At 43.5% G+C, this 23868-nt stretch overlaps 1 protein-coding gene and 1 long non-coding RNA gene across 2 annotated transcripts; one reads left to right on the forward strand and one right to left on the reverse strand.

Annotated features, from left to right (window-relative positions):
- The first annotated feature begins 1730 nt into the window (after nt 1–1730).
- Nucleotides 1731–21776, forward strand: LOC142071433 (uncharacterized). Its single transcript, XR_012667462.1, has 2 exons — nt 1731–2059; nt 20869–21776. It is a non-coding gene; the product is annotated as an uncharacterized LOC142071433 (long non-coding RNA).
- Nucleotides 12216–13922, reverse strand: LOC142071432 (uncharacterized). Its single transcript, XM_075126202.1, has 2 exons — nt 13427–13922; nt 12216–12759 (listed from the first exon to the last, which is right to left on the reverse strand). The coding sequence occupies exons 1-2, from the start codon at nt 13914–13916 to the stop codon at nt 12356–12358; spliced, it is 894 nt and encodes a 297-aa protein (XP_074982303.1). The 5' UTR covers nt 13917–13922; the 3' UTR covers nt 12216–12355.
- Nucleotides 21777–23868: the final 2092 nt, after the last annotated feature.

Here is a 23868-nt window from a genome sequence, read left to right on the forward strand (position 1 = left end):
TTTATCAGCAGTCACCATATCTGGGAGACCACAGTTGCTTCTAGAGCTGGGAAATTTTTTTCGAACAATGTAATCAGAAAACGTAACATTTTCCTGTTTATGAGCTGCCTGAACAGAGCAATTACTACAAATCATTTCACTATTCAAAATTGTTTGACTGCTTCGTGCAATTGTATTTCAGTCTATGGAGTGACCATAAAGCCCTAAATAGATAACTGCTTCCTCCCTGAACAAAATTTCATCATGGTGTGTGGGGGGGGGAACCCACGTAAATGGATTACCCAAATCTCAGCAACAGGCCTGAAATTTGCTTTCCATGAATTTGTATGAGCAACAATTCTAAAGAATCTCCACTAAAAGCAAATGAAAAGCAAAATTCTACAAAGAAGTTTGTTGTGAATATTTTTCCTACTATTTCTCCAGCTCCAGTAATTTTATATTCTAAGTATAGGGAAATACTGTGTTTTAACAAAGTAATAACTGGTGGTAGATTTTAAGTTTTCCAAATGGTAGCCACTGTATACTAATCCTCTGTCAGCCAATTTTGCTACCCCATGTCATTCTTACATGCTAAAAAAGGGCCTGGAGTATGTTAAGAGTGCACAGCAAGTTGTAGAAACTTGTGGTTAAGGCACTGAATCAGACCCTGAGATCAATTCCCAGCTCTGCTACAGACTTCCTGTGTGACCTTGGACAAATCATTTCATGTCTCTATGCCTCAATTCATCTATAAAATGGGGATAAGACTTCCTTTCCTCCCACAGTTTGTCTGCCTTATTTAGACTGTAAACTCTTGAGGGCAGGGACTATCTTACTATGTGTGTGCAGAGTACCTAGCACAATGGAGCTTCCATTTCATCTCAGGCTTCTGAGCCCTACTATAAAAACAGTAATAAAATAAGGGAAGTGTTTGAATTTTTAGTTTGAGAATAGAAGGAATATACACACAAATGTACTTTTTTTTAAAAAAAAAAGGTTATCCTTGTTGATTTCACATTACCAAATTGGTTAGTTTAAACAACAATTTGCACTGGGACAAAGGGCAAGGTTTAAGTTGGCTTTCAAAATGAGTACTTTGCTAATAATCTAAATTAGTGGCTCATTAAATCAAGCCAACAAAGCCTCCAATAGATTCTACAGTAGCATTTTAAAATTATCAAAATCCTGAGCAGGTCCTTGTCTTCAAGCCAAAGGGCTTGCTTTCAGGCTTCTGTATGACAGCGCATGATCAAACATTAATCTTTGAGTGCCAGTTCCAATATTTTTATTTGAGGCTCCAAAGATTCCAGTATCCTTCAGTTAATGTATATTGACAAGCAGTCAATACAATATAAAACTTTTATAGCATTCTCTGTTCTGATGAGCCAAAACCTATATCAAATTGCTAAAGTAGGTTTGATTTAAAATAACTGACAAACTCAGCAATACAAACCTCAAGTGGGAAGCATTACAGCCATGGTGGTAAGGGGGTACAACGTCGATGAACATAAACCAAAAAGGGTTGGGAAGTAGATAAGAGCCTCTTGAAAACAATTAGGCAAACAGGGAATGAAGAGGTTATTCTGGGACTTGGCAGTCAGCTAGGAGAGATATACTACCAGAGAGACCCCACCATCCATCTATAAGACAGCCTTATTTGGGTATTCTTTCTACACACGCTAGAGCTTTTTATGTTCCAGTAATATGTTAAGTCAGCTGACAGTATAACAGGATAAATGAGAAGTATGGAAGAGTTTCTTTAAAGTGTGCATCAGGGGGAAAAAGCAGCAGGATGAACAAGGAGAAGTGGTCCTTCCCTTCTCAAGCCCCATTTCCCAATAGGACCCTACGTAAGTCTGCCGGGAGGGGCTAGCTGCCAAATACCCTTGATGTGAAACTCGAGGCCCTCAGCACAAAAGTTGGACTGCGTACTGCTTACAGCTGAACACATGAACCTGCCGGGGTGACTCAGCAGAAATAAGGATTTGCTTCTACTGATTCTCATCACAGCTGAAGACAGGTTACCACAAGAGAAAAATATATGTAATAGATTTCCCAACCTTGAGTTCATTCAGCAAAGGTAAGATAAGGCATTCCTCTTCTCTGCCTAAATTCCCCACTTCTGTCTCTCAAGCAGCCATCCTCCTAACTTTCCCCCAAGCACCTGTGCAAGGTGAGGAGTTAACCTCCTGGAACCAGATAGATCTGGAAGCAAACCAGAGTAGAAAGCACCATAGCTGCTACACTTCAAGACAGAGTAGATGCTGGAGATTGTCTATAAGAAGAGAGACTTGGCAAAAGAAGAATTCCTTCTTATTTTTCCAGTCCTCAGCCTAGCAACACAACTAGAAAGATAACAAGTTAACGATAGCAAAAAGGATTTTAATGACACAGAGGCTAGTGCAGAAATTCTCTACCCTGAAAAGCTCTGAGAAGCCGATGGAGATAGATATAGGTATTTTGTATATTTTTGTACCTAGAATCTGCAACATGCCTTTGATAGAAAATAAATAGATTACAGGAGAGAATCACAAAGCCTTGTAATAGGATCCGGCTTGAATGGCAGTATATGGCTGCCTCTCCAAAGGGCTGTGACTTTGTTTGGTATAAGTATCCTACAAGTCTATTAGTATAACTGCTTTAGTAAATATCCCTCAAAAATACTTCTTTATTTGTGGCATGAGAGGTTACCTAAGACTACTGCTTTATTTGCTCAGTGATAACATTTATTTGCCCATACTAAACTAAAGTAAGCAGAATACCATGTTGTAGTTGTTGTTGCTATTCCTAAAATGGGATAGAAACAGATTGCAGTATCATTTGAAAAAATATTGCTGGTTTTGCTATTTCCATTTTATAAAAGGATCAGATGTTGTATAAATCTTATTCCCTCACCAATTTAAGATAATTCTGCTTCTCGTACCTTGTTTTCCCTCACCCAACAGGAGACATACAAAATAAAACCCATACAAAATAAGCAACAGTCAGAGTTTCTTAGGATAACCTATGCTTTAAGAGACAATATCCATTAAATTAAGGGGAGAGGCAGATAACTTTATCATGTTTGCTCCTGCAGCAGCCACTTACATACTGTTATAGGGTCTGTATTGAAAATAGGAGCTTTTTTAGAAAGGTCATTCCAGCCAGAACGGACACAACATTCAAAGCAAGAAGTAAAGTCTTATGAAATGGAAGATTACTATGGAAGTACGATAGAAACATTTGGCCACTAGAGCAATATGCTTTGAATATTGAGCAATTTTGAGAAGCTTTGCAACTGCATTTCATCTCTGTTGGAATCTGCATAATATCTTATTAGGAAAGCTCAAGTCTACCACTGTAGTATAAATTTATCTGGTCGTCTCAAGGGCATAAATCACCACTTTGAAATCAAACTAACAAAGGCAGCAGCCAAGGACTAAAGTGTCTGTGGAACAATAACGAGCTCCCAATCATTCATGGTCCTTGGAGATCCCATAAAGCATCTGCAAGATTTAGGGTTATTGTTTGGCACCTTAAAATCATATTCTAATTCAAGTAATTGTATTCAGCCAATTTAAGACAATTCTATTCCCCAAAAAGATGGAGAAACTGTTCTTCACTTCCCTAACGTTGTGTATTGGCTGCCACTCACCTCTCCAGAGGTGGCTGTATCTCTGTGGGGAACAGGATTCCTACATATTCAGGCTAAAATTTTCAAGTCCATAGGTAAAGTTTTCAAAGTCGACTTAGGAAATTAAGGGACAGATTTTAAAGGTATTTAGGCTCCTAACGAATCACATATCTCATATGAAAATCCTACAAGGTGCCTATCTACATCTTTTGACATCTAAATACTTACAACAACGTGGCCTTAAGTCACTTTTGAAAATGTTCTGTATGTGCCTAAAGCGAAGCTAATTAAATCAAAATTTAGGCACCTAAATACAGCTTATCTGATTTTCAGAAGTGCTGAAAATTCCCAAATACGATTTAAAAAAGACAATAAGAGGAGTAAACATTTATCCTGCATTTCACCTTTACATTCTTAATATAGGCAGGTTTAATACTATAGTGAGATTGATCAATTACAATGCCCAACCAGCATCTCTGCTGAGGAAGTCTCAGACAGTGAAAGCTGATAGGTGTAAACCAGCTGCCAGAGAGATGCTCAGTGCAGATACTATAGCAGAAGCTTTAGATATCAAACATCACTGTAAAAGTTATGTTGGCTGACATTCAGAGGCTATTGCAGCCCAGTTTACTGAATGCTAGTTGTATAGTTAGTTGTGAAAAAGTTACTGAAGTTTATGTTCTAGTTCTACCAAGTTTTAAAAGTAAAGTCACAGTGAACTAAAGACCAACTTGCACGGACCACAAATGCTACCCGGTATTTTGCTGCTACCCAGTGCTAGTTATGAATGGCATTCTGGGGAGAACACCTTTCTGTAATGACCGTTCACTTTTCATACGCAGAGCGGTCGCAAAGTTCAAAAGGCAAGTGCATGTCTCGCCAGCTATAAACTGTGAATTCTAATTGAAAATCAAGTTTTGAATTCAAGTTGGCATTTCTGAGGCAGTTACTTTTGGCAACCGTCTTACTGAAGAGTGACACCAGAAGCTTGGGATCCCAGTAAAAAGAAAACAGCAAATATTGTGTTTAACCTTTTGCAATGCTGGCTTTAGAGAGAGAACATTTCATTAAGTTAAAAGTTTTACTGAATTTCTTTAAAGATAAAAGCTCTGACTTCTAAATAAGATTAATAGTAAGACTGAAACTGGCTCAACACTACAGACAGATTATCAAAGGCAAGGCTGCCAACTGCATGTCAGAAACTATCAGTAAGAAAAAGAACAGAACTTTAAGGAACAGGTGAAGGCTACTGTGAATAAAAGAATTATTAACCCTTAACTCAGGCAGAGTTCTCCTGTTGTGGGGACAGATTTATTTAGATGTTACTTAAGAATTCTTTGGCTCAGCACAGTGTTTTAGTGATCTTAGGCTCAGCTTCTCAATAACTACACATGATGTTAAGCCTTCTGTTTCATTGGCTTAAATGTGAAGAAAAATTGCAAGTGGCAAAACCAGCTTTTTCCTCCATAAATGATGTGCTGTTTCTAATGCTACAATGTCAACATTCTCAGCTTGCTTACAAAAGCTGCAAGTCTTGTCTAGTTTCTTGTCTAGTCAGTTTCATAAAGGTAAATAGTGGTGTCCCCCCAGGGATCTGTAGTAGGGCCATATTCATTAAATGATCTGGAAAAAGGGGTAAACTGTGAGCTGGCAAAGTTTGCAGGTGATACAAAATTACTCAAGATAGTTAAGTTCAAAGCAGACTGCGAAGAGTTACAAAGGGATCTCACAAAAGTGGGTGACTGTGCAACAAGGTGGCAGATGAAATTTAATGTTGATAAATGCAAAGTAATGCACAGTGGAAAACATAATCCCAACTGTACATACAAAATAATGGGATTGATATTATTAGCTGTTACCACTCAAGAAAGAGATCTTAGAGCCATTGTAGATAAGTCTCTGGAAACATCTGCAGGAGCCAGTAGAACCAGCATCTTCTGAACAGGGAAAACTAAATCCTGGACCAGACATGGTATGTTGGCTACACCAAGAAACACCATAGCCTGATCTTCAACAGTTTCAATAACCATAACCTAAAGGAAACTAAAGCAAAGAGACAAAACCAAAACCAATGAAAACAAAAATACAGAAGAGACAAGATGAGCTGAGTCCCCTTTGAGAGATTTTTAGGTTTAAACCTCTCATTTTAAACAACTGAATACTCTGGTTTATGGATAGGGGCTGGCCCTATAGATCTTTCCTATATGTGATATGTTGAGTGCGGGGGGGGGGGGGGAGCTGTTTTATAAGAGAGTATTACCCATTTAAAAACCTACCTTCCACCTTCTGTGCTTCAAAAATCCTACTCCCACTGAAAAAAAAAACACACATTAATTATCACTAAGAAACAATGTGCCATCTTTCAGAGTAACAGCCGTGTTAGTCTGTATTCGCAAAAAGAAAAGGAGTACTTGTAGCACCTTAGAGACTAACCAATTTATTTGAGCGTGAGCTACAGCTCACTTCATCAGATGTATACTGTGGAAACTGCAGCAGACTTTATATACACACAGAGATCATGAAACAATACCTCCTCCCACCCCACTGTCCTGCTGGTAATAGCTTATCTAAAGTGATCATCAGGTGGGCCATTTCCAGCACAAATCCAGGTTTTCTCACCCTCCACCCCTCCACACAAATTCACTCTCCTGCTGGTGCTAGCCCATCCAAAGTGACAACTCTTTACATAATCAAGTAAGGCTATTTCCTGCATAAATCCAGGTTTTCTCACATCCCCCCCACCCCCATACACACACAAACTCACTCTCCTGCTGGTAATAGCTCATCTAAACTGACCACTCTCCAAGTTTAAATCCAAGTTAAACCAGAACATCTGGGGGGGGGGTAGGAAAAAACAAGAGGAAACAGGCTACCTTGCATAATGACTTAGCCACTCCCAGTCTCTATTTAAGCCTAAATTAATAGTATCCAATTTGCAAATGAATTCCAATTCAGCAGTTTCTCGCTGGAGTCTGCTGAATTGGAATTCATTTGCAAATTGGATACTATTAATTTAGGCTTAAATAGAGACTGGGAGTGGCTAAGTCATTATGCAAGGTAGCCTGTTTCCTCTTGTTTTTTCCTACCCCCCCCCCCCCCCCAGATGTTCTGGTTTAACTTGGATTTAAACTTGGAGAGTGGTCAGTTTAGATGAGCTATTACCAGCAGGAGAGTGAGTTTGTGTGTGTATGGGGGTGGGGGGGATGTGAGAAAACCTGGATTTATGCAGGAAATAGCCCGACTTGATTATGTAAAGAGTTGTCACTTTGGATGGGCTAGCACCAGCAGGAGAGTGAATTTGTGTGGGGGGGTGGAGGGTGAGAAAACCTGGCTTTGTGCTGGAAATGGCCCACCTGATGATCACTTTAGATAAGCTATTACCAGCAGGACAGTGGGGTGGGAGGAGGTATTGTTTCATGATCTCTGTGTGTATATAAAGTCTGCTGCAGTTTCCACAGTATACATCTGATGAAGTGAGCTGTAGCTCACGAAAGCTCAAATAAATTGGTTAGTCTCTAAGGTGCTACAATGTGCCATCTTATACTCATGAGATCCTAAGGAAAAAAGACCAGACTTACGCTTGGTGTAACACTACTGGAGTCAGAGTAGTTATATAAGGAATACAGTTTGGTATGAAAGGTTCTTGACCATATTCCAGAACCTCCCCCACAAGTTTAGGAACAAAAAGGGACGTTTTGCATAAATCCATGAAGCAAGCAGACAGTAAGTGCAATTATTGGACTATAAGTCTTCCAGGTTGTAATTGAACTGGCTAGTGCAACAAATGAAGTGTAAAATAATGTGCATTCTGTTTGGTTTTTATTTTTCATCCAGTCAGGCTGCTTTTGATTCACTTAATGTTAGAGAAATCTGCCTGTAGGCAGCTCTTTGACATCCATAAGGCTTCTGTCCTAGTTACATTTTCAAATGCTTAGCAATGTTATCAGGTGCACCGCATTATTCACTACAATGCAAGTCTAGGAATTAAAGTGTGTCTTTACATGACCATATTTTCAAAATCAATTAACATTATTGCGATGAGATTCATTAATCATGAAATAGTCATACAAAAGTACACTTAAAAATGTGCTGTGTGCATACTGCCAGCTTCTGACACAGCAGTGACGGGGACATATTCTCATGGGTGAAGGGTTTTTCCCCTAGAACTTGGTGCTCTGAATTAATTCATCATGAAACACTGAACAAGTACCATTACATTTTGGTTTTAGCAAGAACAGCAGCTTTGATTGTATCTTCAATTACTTGACTTTTCACACCAAACATTGTCCATCACAATGAATACTTGTTCCACAGGACGGTTTGTTCCTGGCAAAACACAGAGCAAGTTCTATTTGGCATAGCCATATGTCTTTAACAAAGATTTTGCTATGAAAAAAGATGTTTTGATTGTGAAAATGAAAATATAAGATTCTTCAGGTGTCCCAGGTAAGTTTGTTCTAAGCATGCCATACAAAAACTGACAGTTTCATTAGAACTGGGGTATATGTTCACTTTAATCTGCAGGCATGATCCAGATCTCACTGAAATCAATGAGTATCTTTCAAGTTATTTCTGTGGGCTTTGGATCAAGCCTGTTAAATATAACTCAGTTTGTAGAGACTCATTTGGCGGTTTACAATAGTAATAACCCATCACATCTGATCTAGAGTTTGTGCATCCATAGTGCACAATCAAGTCCTCTGAACGTCCAAAGTTTTAGTTCACTCCCCTAATCTTAACCCAAAATATTTCTGCCCCATCCAGCCACCCCACCCCTTCAAAAAAAACCAACTTGTAAAAATATTTATACAAAACCATACTCTGAGTGAGCTTGACAATTTTTGACAATGTCCAGGGTTGTCAGCCATCCACATACTAACAACCTCTACCTACAGAATAAAACACAGTGAGTTGCAGTGTGAGTTTCCTCACCAGTGTGTCTCAGAACTGATCAAGCAGGCTCACTTCTTGGATTGAGGTGGCATATTCAGCCACTGGTTCACAGGCTGAGGCTACCAACCACCATTTAGGATGGTGACCTTTTGACCATTTAAATAATGCATATCGAATAGAACAAAATATCTTTAGTTTTTAAAAAAGAAAAGGAGTACTTGTGGCACCTTAGAGACGAACCAATTTATTTGAGCATAAGCTTTCGTGAGCTACAGCTCACTTGCATCCGATGAAGTGAGCTGTAGCTCACGAAAGCTTATGCTCAAATAAATTGGTTCGTCTCTAAGGTGCCACAAGTACTCCTTTTCTTTTTGCAAATACAGACTAACACGGTTGTTACTCTGAAACCTTTAGTTTTAAAAGTTTTCAGATGTTTTCTATGGTCTTTTTGGGGTATTGCGTAAGCTTTAATAGTTCTGATAATCTTGTGTGTGTAAATAACACAAATATATTTTATGGCTGACACTTAAAAACTAAAAGGGCAAGCTTCCTGTGACATCCTGGCACCAATATTCACCACCGTCATGTAATCAGAATATGTTTTTTATGAAGTATGCCTTGTGAGGTATCGTTCTAAAAGTCTTGATCTGCTTGCTAGACATTGATATCTTGTTGGATTGTATGTGCTGTCGTCGTATGTGAAGTTATGAAGTCTGGCTATGTCTGTGTTACTGAAACGTGTTGTGAGGTTGAAAACAACCACAAGCAGCCTTTCAAGTACAACAGGAAAAAGGCCAAACAATGTTAATGGCTTATTGAGGAAATGCATACAAGCAAGAGGATTATCCCAGGAACTGTGTACAATAGAAACCTCTCTGAGATAGCACTACACAATGGGAACTGTTTGACCCATTTTGTCACAGCAAAAGAGCTTTCCAGCAAGTGGGAAGAAGATATAAAAGTGGGACAATGATATCATGATGGTGCCTCACTCTCCCTACAACAACTCACCTGGAAACACCTGAGGGGCAAGGACTGAACTGTGGGAAGTGATGGTCCTAGGCTTGAGGGATTTTTAGCCTGTGTCTGAAAATCTGGGAAAGCCAAGGCAACTTGTGCCTTAAGAATCTGCCAGCCTGTTTATCACTCGGGGTGCGAATTTGCTAATTTATATCCTACTTTTCTAATGTGCTACGCTCAGTTTGCGGTTTTGTTTATTTAATGAGGTAATCTGCTTTGATCTGTTTGCTATCTCTTATAATCACTTAAAATCTAGCTGTTGTAGTTAATAAACTCATTTGTTTAGTCTAAAAACTAGAGCATGGAAATCATAACTGGAGGGCAAAAAGCTGTTGCATATCTTCCTCCACATTGAGAGAGGAGGCAAATTTCATAAGCTTACGCTGTACAGTTCTCTGTGCAGTGCAAGACGGTATAATTTTGGGTTTAAACTCCAGAGGCGGGTGTGTGCCTTAGCAACTGGGAGGTGCCTTAGCTGAGCCTTCCCATGCAGAGCTGATCTCAGCATCTGTGTGAGAAGCTGCAGCTGGGTGTATCCCTATCTGTGTTTATGCTGTGAAAGAGCAAACGTGGAGAGCTTGGCAACTTATCGCAGCACCACAGTGTGAAAGGGAGCCCAGGCTGGTGCATCAGGGAGGCTCCGTGGTACCCCAGTTCCAAGTGGCACCCCTGGGGGAACCCATCACACTTCCCAACCGCGCAGGGAATATAGATAACAGTTTCCACTAATTTAAATGGAAACCAAATCCTCTAGGAAACTTTGGAAAAATCTTAAACATCTGCTTGTGTGCTATAGGCCTGCAGACCCCCTATTTAACTCCACTAAGGGCATGGCTACACTTGCAGATGTAGAGCACTTTGAGTTAAACCCGCCTTTGGAGAGCACAGTAGCGAAAGCGCTGCCGTCTGTCCACACTGACAGCTGCAAGCGCACTGGCGTGGCCACATTTGCAGCACTTGCAGCGGCATTGGGAGCGGTGCATTATGGGCAGCTATCCCACAGAGCACCTCTTCCCATTCTGGCGCTGTGGCTTGTGGGAAGGGGGCGGGGGATGCGGGGCATTCTGGGTCCTCTCCCAATGCCCTGTGATGCATCGGTTCGCATCCCAGCAATCCCTGTGCTTCCGTCCACATTTGACGCCATCTTTCAACGTTTTTTGTACTGCGCGCTCTGTCTTCCCTTTCAGTCTGCAGGAATGGAGCCTGAACTGCTGAGGAGGATGCAGTCGAGTCTCGCCAGCACGTCACGTTTGGCAGTCGAATTACTACTTAAGATCCAAACCGACAGTGAGGGCTCCAACAATGATGTCGACTCGAGAAACACAGGTGACACAAGTTTGCTTGTGGCATTCACGGACATGCTCACCACCACGGAACGCCACTTATGGGCTCGGGAAACAAGCACTGAGTGGTGGGATCACATCGTCATGCAAGTCTGGGATAACGAGCAGTAACTGCAGAACTTTCGGATGAGAAAAGCCACTATCATGGGACTGTGTGAGGAGCTCGCCCCCACCCTGCGGCGCAAGGACATGAGATTGAGGGCTGCCCTGACGGTGGAGAAGAGGGTGGCTATTGCAATCTGGAAGCTAGCAACTCCAGACAGTTACCGATCAGTCACCCACCAGTTTGGAGTGGGAAAGTCGACCATTGGAATCGTGTTGATGCAAATTTGCAGGGCCATTAATCACATCCTGCTCAGAAGAACCATGACTCTGGGTAAAGTGCATGACATTGTGGATGGCTTTCCACAAATGGGTTTCCCTAACTGCGATGGGCAATAGATGGCACACATATTCCAATTCTGGCACCAGTCCACCTAGCCTCCGAGTATGTTTATCGGAAAGGGTATTTCTCTATGGTTCTCCAGGCACTTGTGGATCACCGTGGGCATTTCATTGACATTAACACAGGCTGGCCCGGAACGGTGCATGATGCACGCATCTTTCGGAACACTGGCCTGTTCAGGAAGCTGCAAGCCGGGACTTTTTTCCGAGACCAGAAGATCACCGGAGGGGAAGTCAAAATGCCCATTGGGATCTTTGGGGACTCCGCTTACCCTTTAATGCCATGACTCATGAAACCCTACAAAGGGAGCCTTGACAGCAGCAAGGAGCAGTTCAACAATGGGCTGAGCCAGTGCAGAATGACTGTTGAGTGTGCTTTTGGCCTTTTACAGGGCTGCTGGCGCTCTCTGTATGGGAAGCTGGACCTGGCCAATGACAGCATCCCCGCGGTTATATCTGCATGCTGTAGCCTCCATAACATATGTGAAAGGAAGGGTGAACGATTCACTCAGGCATGGAACTCGGAGGTTCAACATCTGGAGACTGAATCTGAACAGCCAGAGAGCAGGGCTATTAGAGGGGCCCAGCGTGGGGTGGAAAGGATTAGGGATGCCTTGAGGGAGCAATTTGAGGCTGAAAGCCACCAGTAATGTCTGGTGCCCTGCACGGGAGTGAAGAGCAGTGGTTCCAATGTTAGTAGGAATCTGTGTTTGCTACGTTGACTTGCAGTGCCTGTTTCTTTCCTGGGCTAAGGTATCTTTTACTTTATGCAATAATAAATGTTTTCAAAGCCAAAAAATCCATTTATTTAAAAGAAAAACCATTTATTGAAAAGAAACACAATTGCTTGGGAATCAGAAAGGGCAAGGGGGTGGGCTGGGGAACGGTACAATCACAGATTTGCATATGTCCTGTTATCGTACTCAGCCTTCCTGTCTGGAGTGCTGTACAATGAGTGCTGCAGTTCAGGATGGCTATACTGCATGGTGATGGGGGTTGAGCGCAGTGGGTAAGGGTCATAGTTTTCAGAGTTGGGTGGTGAAGTTACAGGTGTTGGAGGCAGCTAGTGGCGGTAAGAACCCAGATGTTGGGGAAAGTGGGTTGGAGGTGACATGGGGTCACAAGGGAAAGAGTTTTGGGACAAGGACTGCAGTGGGGGTCGGGCACGGTAGCGCTCTGCCTGCATGGCTACAAGCGCCTGGATCGAGTCCGCTTGGCGCTCCATTATGCTTATCAGCTGATCCGTGCTTTGCTGCCGGAGCACCGCGCTTTTGTGCTGGTGCTCCTCATTCTGCTGGCGGATCCTCCTTTCACTGTCCCGCCACTCCTGCACTTTTTGATTTTCATTACTTGAATGCTGCATTACTTCATGCAACACGTCTTCCTTGCTTCTGGGTGGCCTCTTTCTGATTCTTTGGAGTCTTTCAGCTGATGATAACACGATTGGCTGAGATCTCAAAGTTGCATCTGTAAAGACAAAATACAACACTTAACAGAGGCAGTATTGTTCACACCAGACAGAGCAATGATTCCCCCATACTTAAGGGCAAGCACAGTCTACGCAATAGCATAATTTGCCCGTCCCAAAGTGAGCGCACATAACCCACCGGAGCCCCAAAATGGTGCGTAAGCACAGGGTCAAGTGTTACTGATTGTTTCATGGCTGTACCGTCCTCTGGGTTTCTATGCCTTGGGGAGAGCCAACAGCAGCTGGGGGCCCCTATTCTGAATACCGTCCCCACATTTTCCACAGGAGTTCATCCTGGAAGATATCTCGCTGCTGAGGGTGACCTGGGAAGCAAAGGAGGGTCTTCTACTGCAATGTGGATTCCACCCTGGTCCATATGCAGCTTGCCTGTGTGCAGCAATGGTCCCCCTGCACCTCACAGCACAGTGGCGCGGACAAGTTAGCCTTACTGGGACAAGGAACACAGTGGTTCTCCCGAGAAACCTGCGCAAGTGCATTGCCCAAGTTTTGGATGAAACCTTTGAATAGATCACTGAGGCCGATTACCATGATGTGAGAGAGCACATCAACGTGCTATTCCGCATCTAGGCATGCATGCAGCCCTAACCCTCCTCACCCCAAGAGCTCGCACCAAATAACTTCCTTCCCAAAATAAAAGCCGCTTACCGGGAACCTCCTCTGGTGTTTGTCCTTCCCCAAGCACCAGCCGCCGCGACTGGCTACCTTCCTCCTGGCTTGAGAACAGCTCCTGGCTACATGCATCGAGGGATTCCAGGGTGTCTTTCTCCACCTCAGCACCCTCGCTCCCGCTTTGCTCCTCCTTCCGCCTTGTTGAACTGGGCTCTGAAATGTCCACGGTGGTACTCGGAGTGGAGGTGGGGTTGGTCCCAAGTATCGGGTCCAGCTCTTTGTAGAAATGGCAGGTTGCAGAGGCAGCACTGGAGCGGCTGTTTGCCGCATGGGCTTTGCGGTAGGCATTCTGCAACTCCTTCACTTTAATCCTGCACCGCAGTGCGTCCCCGTCATGGCCCCTTTCCATCATGTCCCTTGATATCTGCCCGAAGGTATCATAATTCCTATGGTGGAGCGCAGCTAGGACTGGACAGTTTCCTCCCGCCAAACACTGATGAGGTCCAGCACCTCGCCATTGCTCCATACTGGGGATCACCTGGCGCATGGTCACCTGGAAAGAATCGTTGAGAGTACTCCACACCTGGCTGAGCAAACAGGAAGGGGACTTTCAAAATTCCCAGAGAATTTAAAGGGCGGGTCTGATGGTTGGTCACCTGAGGGCTAGGCAGTAGAGTTCAAAGCAATGACCAGAGTGGCTAGACCAGGCCTTGTGGGACACTTCTGGAGGCCGATCAGAGTGCACTGTAGGACCAGGGCATCCACACTGGCGCCGTGGTGCTCCAGCGGGGGTGCAAAAAACATTATTCTACTTGCTGAGGTGGAGTACCAGCAGCACTGTAGCCGTGGAGTCAGAGTGCTCTATGTGCCTTGCCAATGTGGACGGGTAGCGAGCTAGTGCGCCCGGGGCTCCTTTATTGCGCTGTAACTCGCAAGTGTAGCCAAGCCCTAAGAGTTCCATGGGCAGAGGACTGGGACCAATATTTGTTACTTTGGTTAAATGAAACTTGAGTGATGAGAACCTAAGACTTCTTGGTTCAGAGGCACCAGAATGAACAACATTGGGCTGATTCATGATTCTGGAAGTCTTCGCATTATGCTTTTCTCCTTTCATTTGTAGTAGAAAGAATATTTGATACAGCAGAATTGTTATGTCTTCAGAGATGCGATTATTAAGAGACATTTGCAAGAAAAGAGCCACAAAAATTATTCAAGGTCTGGAGAAAACATGCAGTAAGAAACGTAAAGAGCACAATCTTATCCAAAGGAAGATGGAGAGGTGACTTGATTACAGCCTGTAACTATTTTCACAGGGAGAAAATACTGGGTACTAAAAGGGGTCTAATCTAGCAGAGAAAGGCATAACAAGGACCAACGGCCAGAAGCTGAAGCCACCCCAATTCAAATTGGAACTAAGGTTGTTGGGGTTTTTTTAAGTGAGGGGGATTAATCACTGAAACAGACTACCAAGGAAAACGGTCAACTCCCAGGGCTTGTGTACACTTACTGCCTGCAGAAGCACAGCTGTGTTGCTGTAGCACTTAGCAAAGATGCTACCCATGCTGACAGGAGAGCTTCTCCCATTGACCTAGGTACTCCACCTCCCCAAAAGGCAGTACCTGTGTCAATGGGAGAAGCCCTCCTGTCGACATAGCGCTGTCTACATGGGGGCTAGGTCAGTATAACTATGTCACTATATCAACTACGTTTGTAGACCAAGCCTCAGTCTCTTGCTGTCCACAAACAGACTTGATGCCTTTCTGGAAGATGTACAGCATACGTTATCTGGCTCCACAGAGGGGTAAATGCATGAAATTTAAGGGCTGGCGATACACAGGAGGTCAGACTAGATGATCTAATGGACCCTGTAACAGGGTGCTGGCCAGAAGGTCCTGAGTCAGCCCTCTGTTAGCCCAGCTGCAATTTAGAAGCATTAATTGGGGCTGGCTGAGTATGCCATACCTAATTGATAGAAGGGAAGCACCTGCGGGCCTCATTAGCCAGGGGACTATATAGGGCTGACAGGCAGGCAGTGAAGGAGGGGTGGAGAAAGGAAAAGGAAGAGGCTGTGCGTCCCTGCTTGTGAGAGACGCTAGCTGTCCCCCAGGTTGCTAGTTTGGAGCAGTCTGTAAATAGAAGGTGGTGGGAGCTGACACCGTAAATAAAAGGCACTAGTGATTGCACCCAGAAGAGGTCTCTGGCTGATTTGTGGGCGCAGGAGTCCCAAAGGGTGAGAGCAAACAGGACGGCCTCGTTACAGACCCTTTTGGTCTTAACCCTTTGAAGCTATGAAACGGATGTTGTACATACCACTATTGTAGGTTAACTGTGTTATGTGATTCTCAGCACTGTTCAGATCTCCCACAATTCCAAGAGGTCTGGCTTTGTGGGAGGATTGGTCACCTCAGTTGAGGTGACTAGTAGTTTTCATTCTCTTCTAATAAGTGTCCTGTACAGGCTATTAAGTGATGTAATAGTAGATATTACTATTTTTGGAGAGCAGAAATACAGTATCTAGAGTTTGTCATGTAGATAAAACCAGATACTGAAGGTTAAAAGCCACATCAAAATTGAATTTCTGATTTCAGGTTAAATCTTTCAACATATAACCTACAAACCCCACCTAGTACTATGAGAGCTCAAGGGATCACACAAAAAGAGGAAGGAGGGCCCAGTGGTTAGGGTGCTACCTGGACCCAGACCCAGTCACAACTCCAGGTCCCAATGCAGGGACCCTATAAGTAGTAGCCACCTGCTGTTTCCCTGGGCCACTTCCCTTCTTAGCCCCAGTACCTTCCTTGCTTGCCTAGCTACAGCCAGTACTCATCTGTCCAGCCCTGCAGCCAGCCAGGAGCACATCCTTGCTCCTCTGGCTCCAGCCAGCAAACTGATCTGCTCTGTCCAGCAGCACCTTTTTCATTAGCCCACTATACACAGATTGGCTGCTTTCCCTCAGCCTCTCTAAGCAGCCTGGAGGACTCACCTCTTCTGCCCTTTTCCTGGGGTGAGGTGTGATAGGACCACAGGGCCTCCAGACCTAGTACATCCCATCATAGGGCTGTTTTGTTAGACTTCTCTCTTCCACTCCTCTCAGAGTGTTGTGTAGTGTCTAATTCGGCATTGTCTAGTATCCCCCACCATCTTGGCTAATGGCCATTCTGTGGCCCTGTTGCAGGTTTTTTGGTTTTCTTAGCCTGGTAACTGAAGTGTAATCTTAATGAAAATCACATTTCTGCAATTTAATACATAGTCTGCACCAAACAGCACAAAAAAAAATCCAGATATAGGCCCAGATCCTCCACTGCAGTGCAGCAGCTCTAGGCCAGGCAACCAGAGACCATAGTCCTATAGTCACTGTTGGAAGTAGGGTTGCCAATTTTGGTTGGCCGTATTCCTGGATATTTTATCACATAACATAATCTTTAATTAAAGATTAATCTTTAATTCCTGGCAACTCCAGGCCAATCCTGGAAGGTTGGCAACCCTGGTTGGGAGTCACCCATTGTAACCCACTGGTGTTACAACTTTTACCCCATCCCCTTCTTACTGCCAGCAAAAAGGGGTATGGCTAGAACTAAATGGGCATGGCTGGGACACTCATACAACCAGCTGATTCCCAGCTGTATCAGCCTCTCTGAGCTCTTGATAACTAGTGTATCTTAGAGCAGCCCTCTGGGAGCTGACCCGGTACAGAACAGGCTCAAGACTAGGAGAGTAAAAATTCAGCATTTACATCCCCATTCTCAGCTGGACTGTGCACTCATTCCGTAGCTGGACCAAATTTCTTCTACATTATATATCTATGCTAGCCATGTAGACAGACCAGTAAAACAAAACCAAGGTTAGAGCCAATCCCAGGTCATTTTGAACCCAATACGAGTCTTTCCACTAACTACAATCATAGTGGACCACCAGCTCTGCAATAGCTAAGTTTAAGAACGCGTTCCTGTTGGAAGGTTGACTCTCACTCTAAGCGCATGTCTACACAGCCTTGCAGTTTAGATTACAGAGTGGTGCCTTAGAGGGCATGCAAACCAAATAGGTTCCTACCTCATTAATGCGAACTAGGAATCTTTTAGTTTGTGCCTGCAGCATCCAAATGGGACAGTTATATAACAGCACATTGGTTTGCATGGCTATTCAAACCTCCATAGTCCAAGCTGTGGGACAGTGTAGACACACCCTAAGTGCTCTAAATACACATGGTTATTCAGATTGCCTTGAAATTTAGTATGCCTCATAGGGATGTTGGGAAAGGTTATACAAGTTTGGGGTCATTTCAGCAAGGGGTTCCTGAGATATAGCCCCCTGAAAAAAAGAATTTTTCTTAAAGTTAAAGCTTTGACTCACTTTAGTGTGCACACCTTGCTTCTAAAGAGCTAGTGGCTTAACGGGATGGGAAGAAGAGAAGGAGCTAGAAATAGTGGTGGTGGTGCAGGCTATCAGTTGTGGGGATGGCATGGACGGGAGGAGAGAAACATTCCAGTCTTTTCTCAGGGGCTTAAAGTTAGTGTAATTGCCATGTAATAAAAATTGTCAACTTTTGGAGACATGGCCCATGTCTGAGATTTCTCTCACCAGCCCTGTTAGCAACTATACACTCCAAAAAATTCAAAGCATGATTACCCCCATGCCACGCTAACCAAATATAATGGGGGCGGCACTTAGGAATGACATAGCAACCATGTGGCCTAGTGGACAGAGCAGCAGACTTGGACTCAGGACACCTGGGCTTTATTCTGGGTTCTGTCACTTGCCTACTGGGTGACCTTGGCCTTCACCTCTTTGTGCCTCAGTTTCCTCATGTACACAATGATGTTTCCCTCCTTGCTAAAGGTCTGAGATCTACTGATGAAAAGCACAGGGTAAGAGCTTGGTATTATTGCCTGACTACAGAAGCACCTCAACTGCAAATCTACATAAGTTACAACTACCAAAAAATGCCACCAACTCCTTCCAACCACATTTCTATCTTTTTTTTTTAAACACAGAAAAACAAACCACACACACATACACACCCCCCATCAAGAAAATTCACTAACTTAGTTAATGCAGAGTTAAGGTTGCCTAGAGGTATCTTGTGCCCTTCTAGAACATAGTGTTCAGCTTCTGACAAGCTTCTGACAACCAAGAAATGGAGATTTACGGTAAACACCCACACAACCTTAACTCTGCCCTCCAGGAGCTGGCAATAGCCACTGGGACTACCTACATGCACTCCGGCTGCATTCACAGCATGTGGTATAGCTGCGCTGAATGCTACGGGAATTAGTTGGAGCAGCTTGGCAGAGCTGTGCTTGTGATACGAGGTGACTGGAGGCTGTGTGACAGCCCTTCTCTTGATTCCCCCCCCGCCACCTGTGTATGTGTGTGTGTGCGCGTGCGTGCGAGAGAGAGAGATCTCAAAATAAAAAGGCGCACGTGTACTTTGATAGATCCAGTATGCCTCATTCCAGCACTGCATTGTGTACGTTGGGTCAGTAGTTGTGTACAGGGGCCATGTTGGCATGGGGATTGTCAGCAGTTAGGTGTGAGAGGCGTGTGATCTATGGGTTTCAGGAAGAGTAAGGGAAAGGATGGTATCTGAGGGCAGTGTGCCTGTGGGTGAAAGGGTTGTAAAATTTAGCAGATATGGTATCCTTTCTATGGAGGTGGTGAAGTGAGTGCAGAGCAGGTAGCGTCTGTTCTGAACACCGCAAAGGTAGAATGCAAGTGTGTTATGGACGTATTGGGGCATGGCTGAGAAAGGGCAGCGTTGAGGTTGCATAGATATTTACATTAACTCTTCATTTCCTGGTTTTCAAAAGCTTGTGTTTTGCTAAATTCTATGTTGTGGAAGGGCACAAGATAGAGTTAAGGCCGCCTTGTGCTGTGTTAAAGTTGTCAGTGACTAAAATGGAGGTTTGGCGCTCAAGGGCTTACTTGCCCCCCCCCCCCCCCCCCCCAGAGTTCCAGTGAGCAAATTTATCAGCTCTCAGGGCTTGATCGTGAGCACCCTCACCTCTGCCTGAAGCCAGTAGCAGTGATGGAGCCCTATGAGTGGGACCTAAGTTAGCTCTAATCATGACTTGTTGAACTTGATGGTTTAAAATATTCCTCCAGTTGCTATGTCATATTTTTATAGGACTGAAGGGCCTGATATCTTCAGAATAACTTCCACTCAAATCAATGGAAAAGCATTTGCACCAACTATCTGGTTTCTACAGAAAAAAAAAGACAAGTTCTCATCTAGAATTACATGCTAGGAAAAAAGTGATAAACATCCTTGTAAGAGTTTGTACTGAGTAGCAACATAAAGGGGGCCCACTATGCAGCAGTCTGCACAGAGTCTGAATGGAAAGCTAGAGAAAATTGTTTCTAGGAGAGAATCTAGCTAAGGGACACCTCCCTACTGATCTGGAAGGCAACTATTAGGCAAAGTTACTTAAAAAAATAACTGAAATAGAACAGCTAAAAACTTCAAACAAAATAAGATGTTTTAGTTCACATCCAGTTCTACATGCAATGAAGTTTCAGACTTTACCCTATGTATTGTTTCAATTCTTTAACAAAGAGATGTTGATTAAACATTCAGCCCAAGCCCTGTGCTCACCTATAGCCATCTAAACCATGCAACAATAAAAGAAAAAGGCTTTAATGTAATAAGCCTCACTCCTACAACTGATTGTGTGGGGGTGCACTGTGGCACCCACACAGGACTCTGCTGTTTTCAGTGGGACTCCACACAGTCCTCGTAATCCACCCCTCTGCTAGCAGTTGCAAGATCAGAGCCAGGCCCGTGCACCCCCCCATAAACCAGATTTTCATAAAAGCTTCCGCACAACTTAGTCTCTATGAACAAGTCTACAACAGCAGCCAGGAGGGTACTTCCTAGTGCATGTAGACAGCCACCTACTAGCTCTGTTCAAACCACCACACGAAAAGTAGAAGTGTGGCTGCGGTAGCCTAGACAGGCACTCAGGCTAGCCGTCTAGTATTTAACCAGGGGGTCAGGCAGGATTGTACTCGGACAGATAACCCAAGCTGTCCCCCGTGTCCCTGCCACCATGCTGCAATTTTTAGCTCTCTAGCTTGAGCAGGGTTAGTGCATGTCTGTCTGCCTGGGCTGGGAAACAGGCTCCCAGCTGCTGTGCAGACTTAATCTAGGTTATAGGAACACCCCCTTCCTCCCCCCACCCCGAAGTAAATTGGGTTGTGCATATAGTTAATAGCACTTCCCAACCACCCCACCTAACTTAACTCAAGTTACTACCAGGACATGAACTAACATTCAGGTATGGATAGAACATGCAAATGTAGACTTTAGAGGTGACCATGAAAAAAGTGGGTTTGTGCCATTTTTATTTTGTATTTCATAGAGAATCTTTTCTCCTGCTTGATTTTTCCATTAAAAACCTATGTCTTGTCTACTGGTTTTTCTGCAGGGTACCTTCTATAAACTAGAGAACTAGGAGGTAATTGTTACCTTCATTTTGCAGATAAAGAAACCGAGGCTCAAAGTAGTGAAGAGACTTGTCCAAGGTCACACAACAGGCCTGAATGAGTCATCTCCTCTCTTTACTCAAAAGCAGCTGGGAGAAGAGAGTTTTACCACAGCCAGCTTGAGGGATTCAGATGTTCCACTTACCTCAGTCCTTGGAATGCTGAATACATTTTCACTGCTACATTGATTTTGCATTTTGGTCTCCTCTCTGTGGAGGAGAAGAAGAGCATTTACATCCCATCTCATTCATCTTTGGCTACCAGACACCAGCAGTCACTAATCAATCTAGAACTCCTTCAAAGAGCTGTCTGGTAAATTTCATTCTTGTCACTAAATTAAAGGACACTGAGGTGCCCTGTTCAGTCATGTAATGAGAGATCAACAATTGCAGTACTGAATTACTGGTTAATTTTTAATGTAATCTATTAGAGATGTTCCAGACTTTATGACAATTTTACACATCTGTTGCCAGAGACAATAGTCAGAGAGAATACCTACTGTAGATAGAGTATTACTCAAATGATTACACAAAGGAATCATGAGATGATAAATTTGTTCACTAAAATGTGACTGTTACAAGAAATCCTCAATACATGAACAGCTAACTGGACTGGAAATGTTTCGTATAAGATACCAATTATAGGGCATAGGGAAAAACAGAAGTATGAATGATTCAGCACACAGGTATAATACACGAACACTCCCTTATAGTGTTTGGTCACCACAGGTTTACAGACAAAACTTTAGGATCACTGGTGACTTCAGTTTACCAACAGAGGGAGCTCCGAGTTTGGTACATTTGTTTTCCTAAGCAATTCTATAAAATGGTGTTCAGTCTTCTGTTTTCCCCCTCCTTAACTTTGCTTTAGGCTAGATTGCAAATAAAAATTGATTTTACTGGCAGACATTGGTTGAACAAGATGGTAATTATCCAATACTTCTTCCAAGCACTGGTTCAGGATGAGCTATATAACTCTAACTGTTACAGTGACTCATTTCTAATGCTAGCTATTTTCTGTCCCATATTTACCTCTCATCCACCTGCCACCACAAGACAAACTTAAGTAGAGGACTAGTCGTGAGATACGATGCCTCTCATCGCTGGGTCACTGGCTTAGGTCTGTTCTGTGACTTATGTGAAATGAGTTGGTCTTAGTCCAGTTTCTAATAGACAGGTATTCCCATCACATAAACAGTCCCATAATTCACATTGATTGGCCCCCATGTTGGCAAGCATAGAAGAGAGGCCAAGTATTGGAAAGGCATGGGCACTAAGATATGCAGAGATTTTGAGAGGCTATCTATGTCATGGCAGATTGGTGGGGCAATGCAGGGAAAGTTTGCACTGCTTCTGCCCTTGCTGGTCTTGTTCTGGGGCATTCCCAGGAGTACAAAGTTAGTCATTTATTTTTTAAAGGAAGCATATACATATATATCTTTCCACAAAGCAACAATAAATATTGGTGTATGTTGCATATGAGCAAGTTACTATAAACTGTATGGATTGCCACCTAATCCTTCTGAGATCAATGGTCAAGTGACCAGATTTAGGAATGTACAATTGCATGTGTAGTGTGAAGCCCCTCGGTGGCTTTGAAGCTACGAACCTCGGAATCTAAAAACCATGCTCCTCTACTGATTGCACTAGAAGACCAATGTTAGCTCAAAGGCCATGCAGACTCAAACCTATGTGGTCCAGCGACGAGAGGAAGATTTTGTAAACCAGATTTACAGTGTGACACTCTGATTCATTTGCATATGTCCAACCTATGCAAATGCCTAGATCAGGTATTTCCACATGACTGTGGGCGGCAAGCTGCTAATGGCTTTATACACATGCAGATACCTGATTTAGTGTCAGAGATCAGGTTTCAGAGTAGCAGCCCTGTTAGTCTGTATCCGCAAAAAGAAAAGGACTATTATGGCATCTTAGAGACTAACAAATTTATTTGAGCATAAGCTTCTGTGAGATACAGCTCACTTCATCAGATGCATTCAGTGGAAAATACAGTGGGGAGATTTATATACACAGAGAACATGAAACAATGGGTTTTACCATACACACTGTAACGAGAGTGATCAGGTAAGGTGAGCTATTACCAGCAGGAGAGCGGGGGAAAAAAACCTTTTGTAGTGATACTCAAGGTGGGCCATTTCCAACAGTTGACAAGAATGTGTGAGGAACAGGTGCGGAGGGGAATAAACATGGGGAAATAGTTTTACTTTGTGTAATGACCCATCCACTCACAGTCTCTATTCAAGCCTAAGTTAATTGTATCCAGTTTGCAAATTAATTCCAATTCAGCAGTCTCTCGTTGGAGTCGGTTTTTGAAGTTTTTTTGTTGAAGAATTTTCACTTTTAGGTCTGTAATCAAGTGACCAAAGAGATAAAAGTGTTCTCCGACTGGTTTTTGAATGTTATAATTCTTGACATCTGATTTGTGTCCATTTATTCTTTTATGTAGAGACTGTCCAGTTTGGCCAATGTACATGGCAGAGGGGCATTGCTGGCACATGATGGCACATATCACATTGGTAGATGTGCAGGTGAACGATCCTCTGATAGTGTGGCTGATGTGATTAGGCCCTATGATGCTGTCCCCTGAATAAATATGTGGGCACAGTTGGCAATGGGATTGTTGCAAGGATAGGTTCCTGGGTTAGTGGTTCTGTGGTGTGGTGTGTAGTTGCTGGTGAGTATTTGCTTCAGGTTGGGGGGCTGTCTGCAAGCAAGGACTGGCCTGTCTCCCAACATCTGAGAGAGTGATGGGTCATCCTTCAGGATAGGTTGTAGATCCTTGATGATGCGTTGGAGAGGTTTTAGTTGGGGACTGAAGGTGACGGCTAGTGGCGTTCTGTTATTTTCTTTGTTGGGCCTGTCCTGTAAGTAGGTAAATTCTGGGTACTCTTCTGGCTCTGTCAATCTGTTTCTTCACTTCAGCAGGTGGGTATTGTAGTTGTAAGAATGCTTGATAGAGATCTTGTAGGTGTTTGT

This window comes from Caretta caretta, chromosome 3, assembly GCF_965140235.1.
Source record: "Caretta caretta isolate rCarCar2 chromosome 3, rCarCar1.hap1, whole genome shotgun sequence".
Taxonomy (NCBI): Eukaryota; Metazoa; Chordata; order Testudines; family Cheloniidae; genus Caretta; species Caretta caretta.

Coding starts and splice junctions, on each gene's coding strand:
- LOC142071432 (XM_075126202.1), bottom strand. CDS start 13,916: ATGGAGCAATGGCGAGGTGCTGGACCTCATCAGTGTTTGGCGGGAGGA. Junction 12,760..13,426: donor AACACCAGAGGAGGTTCCCG/GTAAGCGGCTTT, acceptor TTGTCTTTACAG/ATGCAACTTTGAGATCTCAG.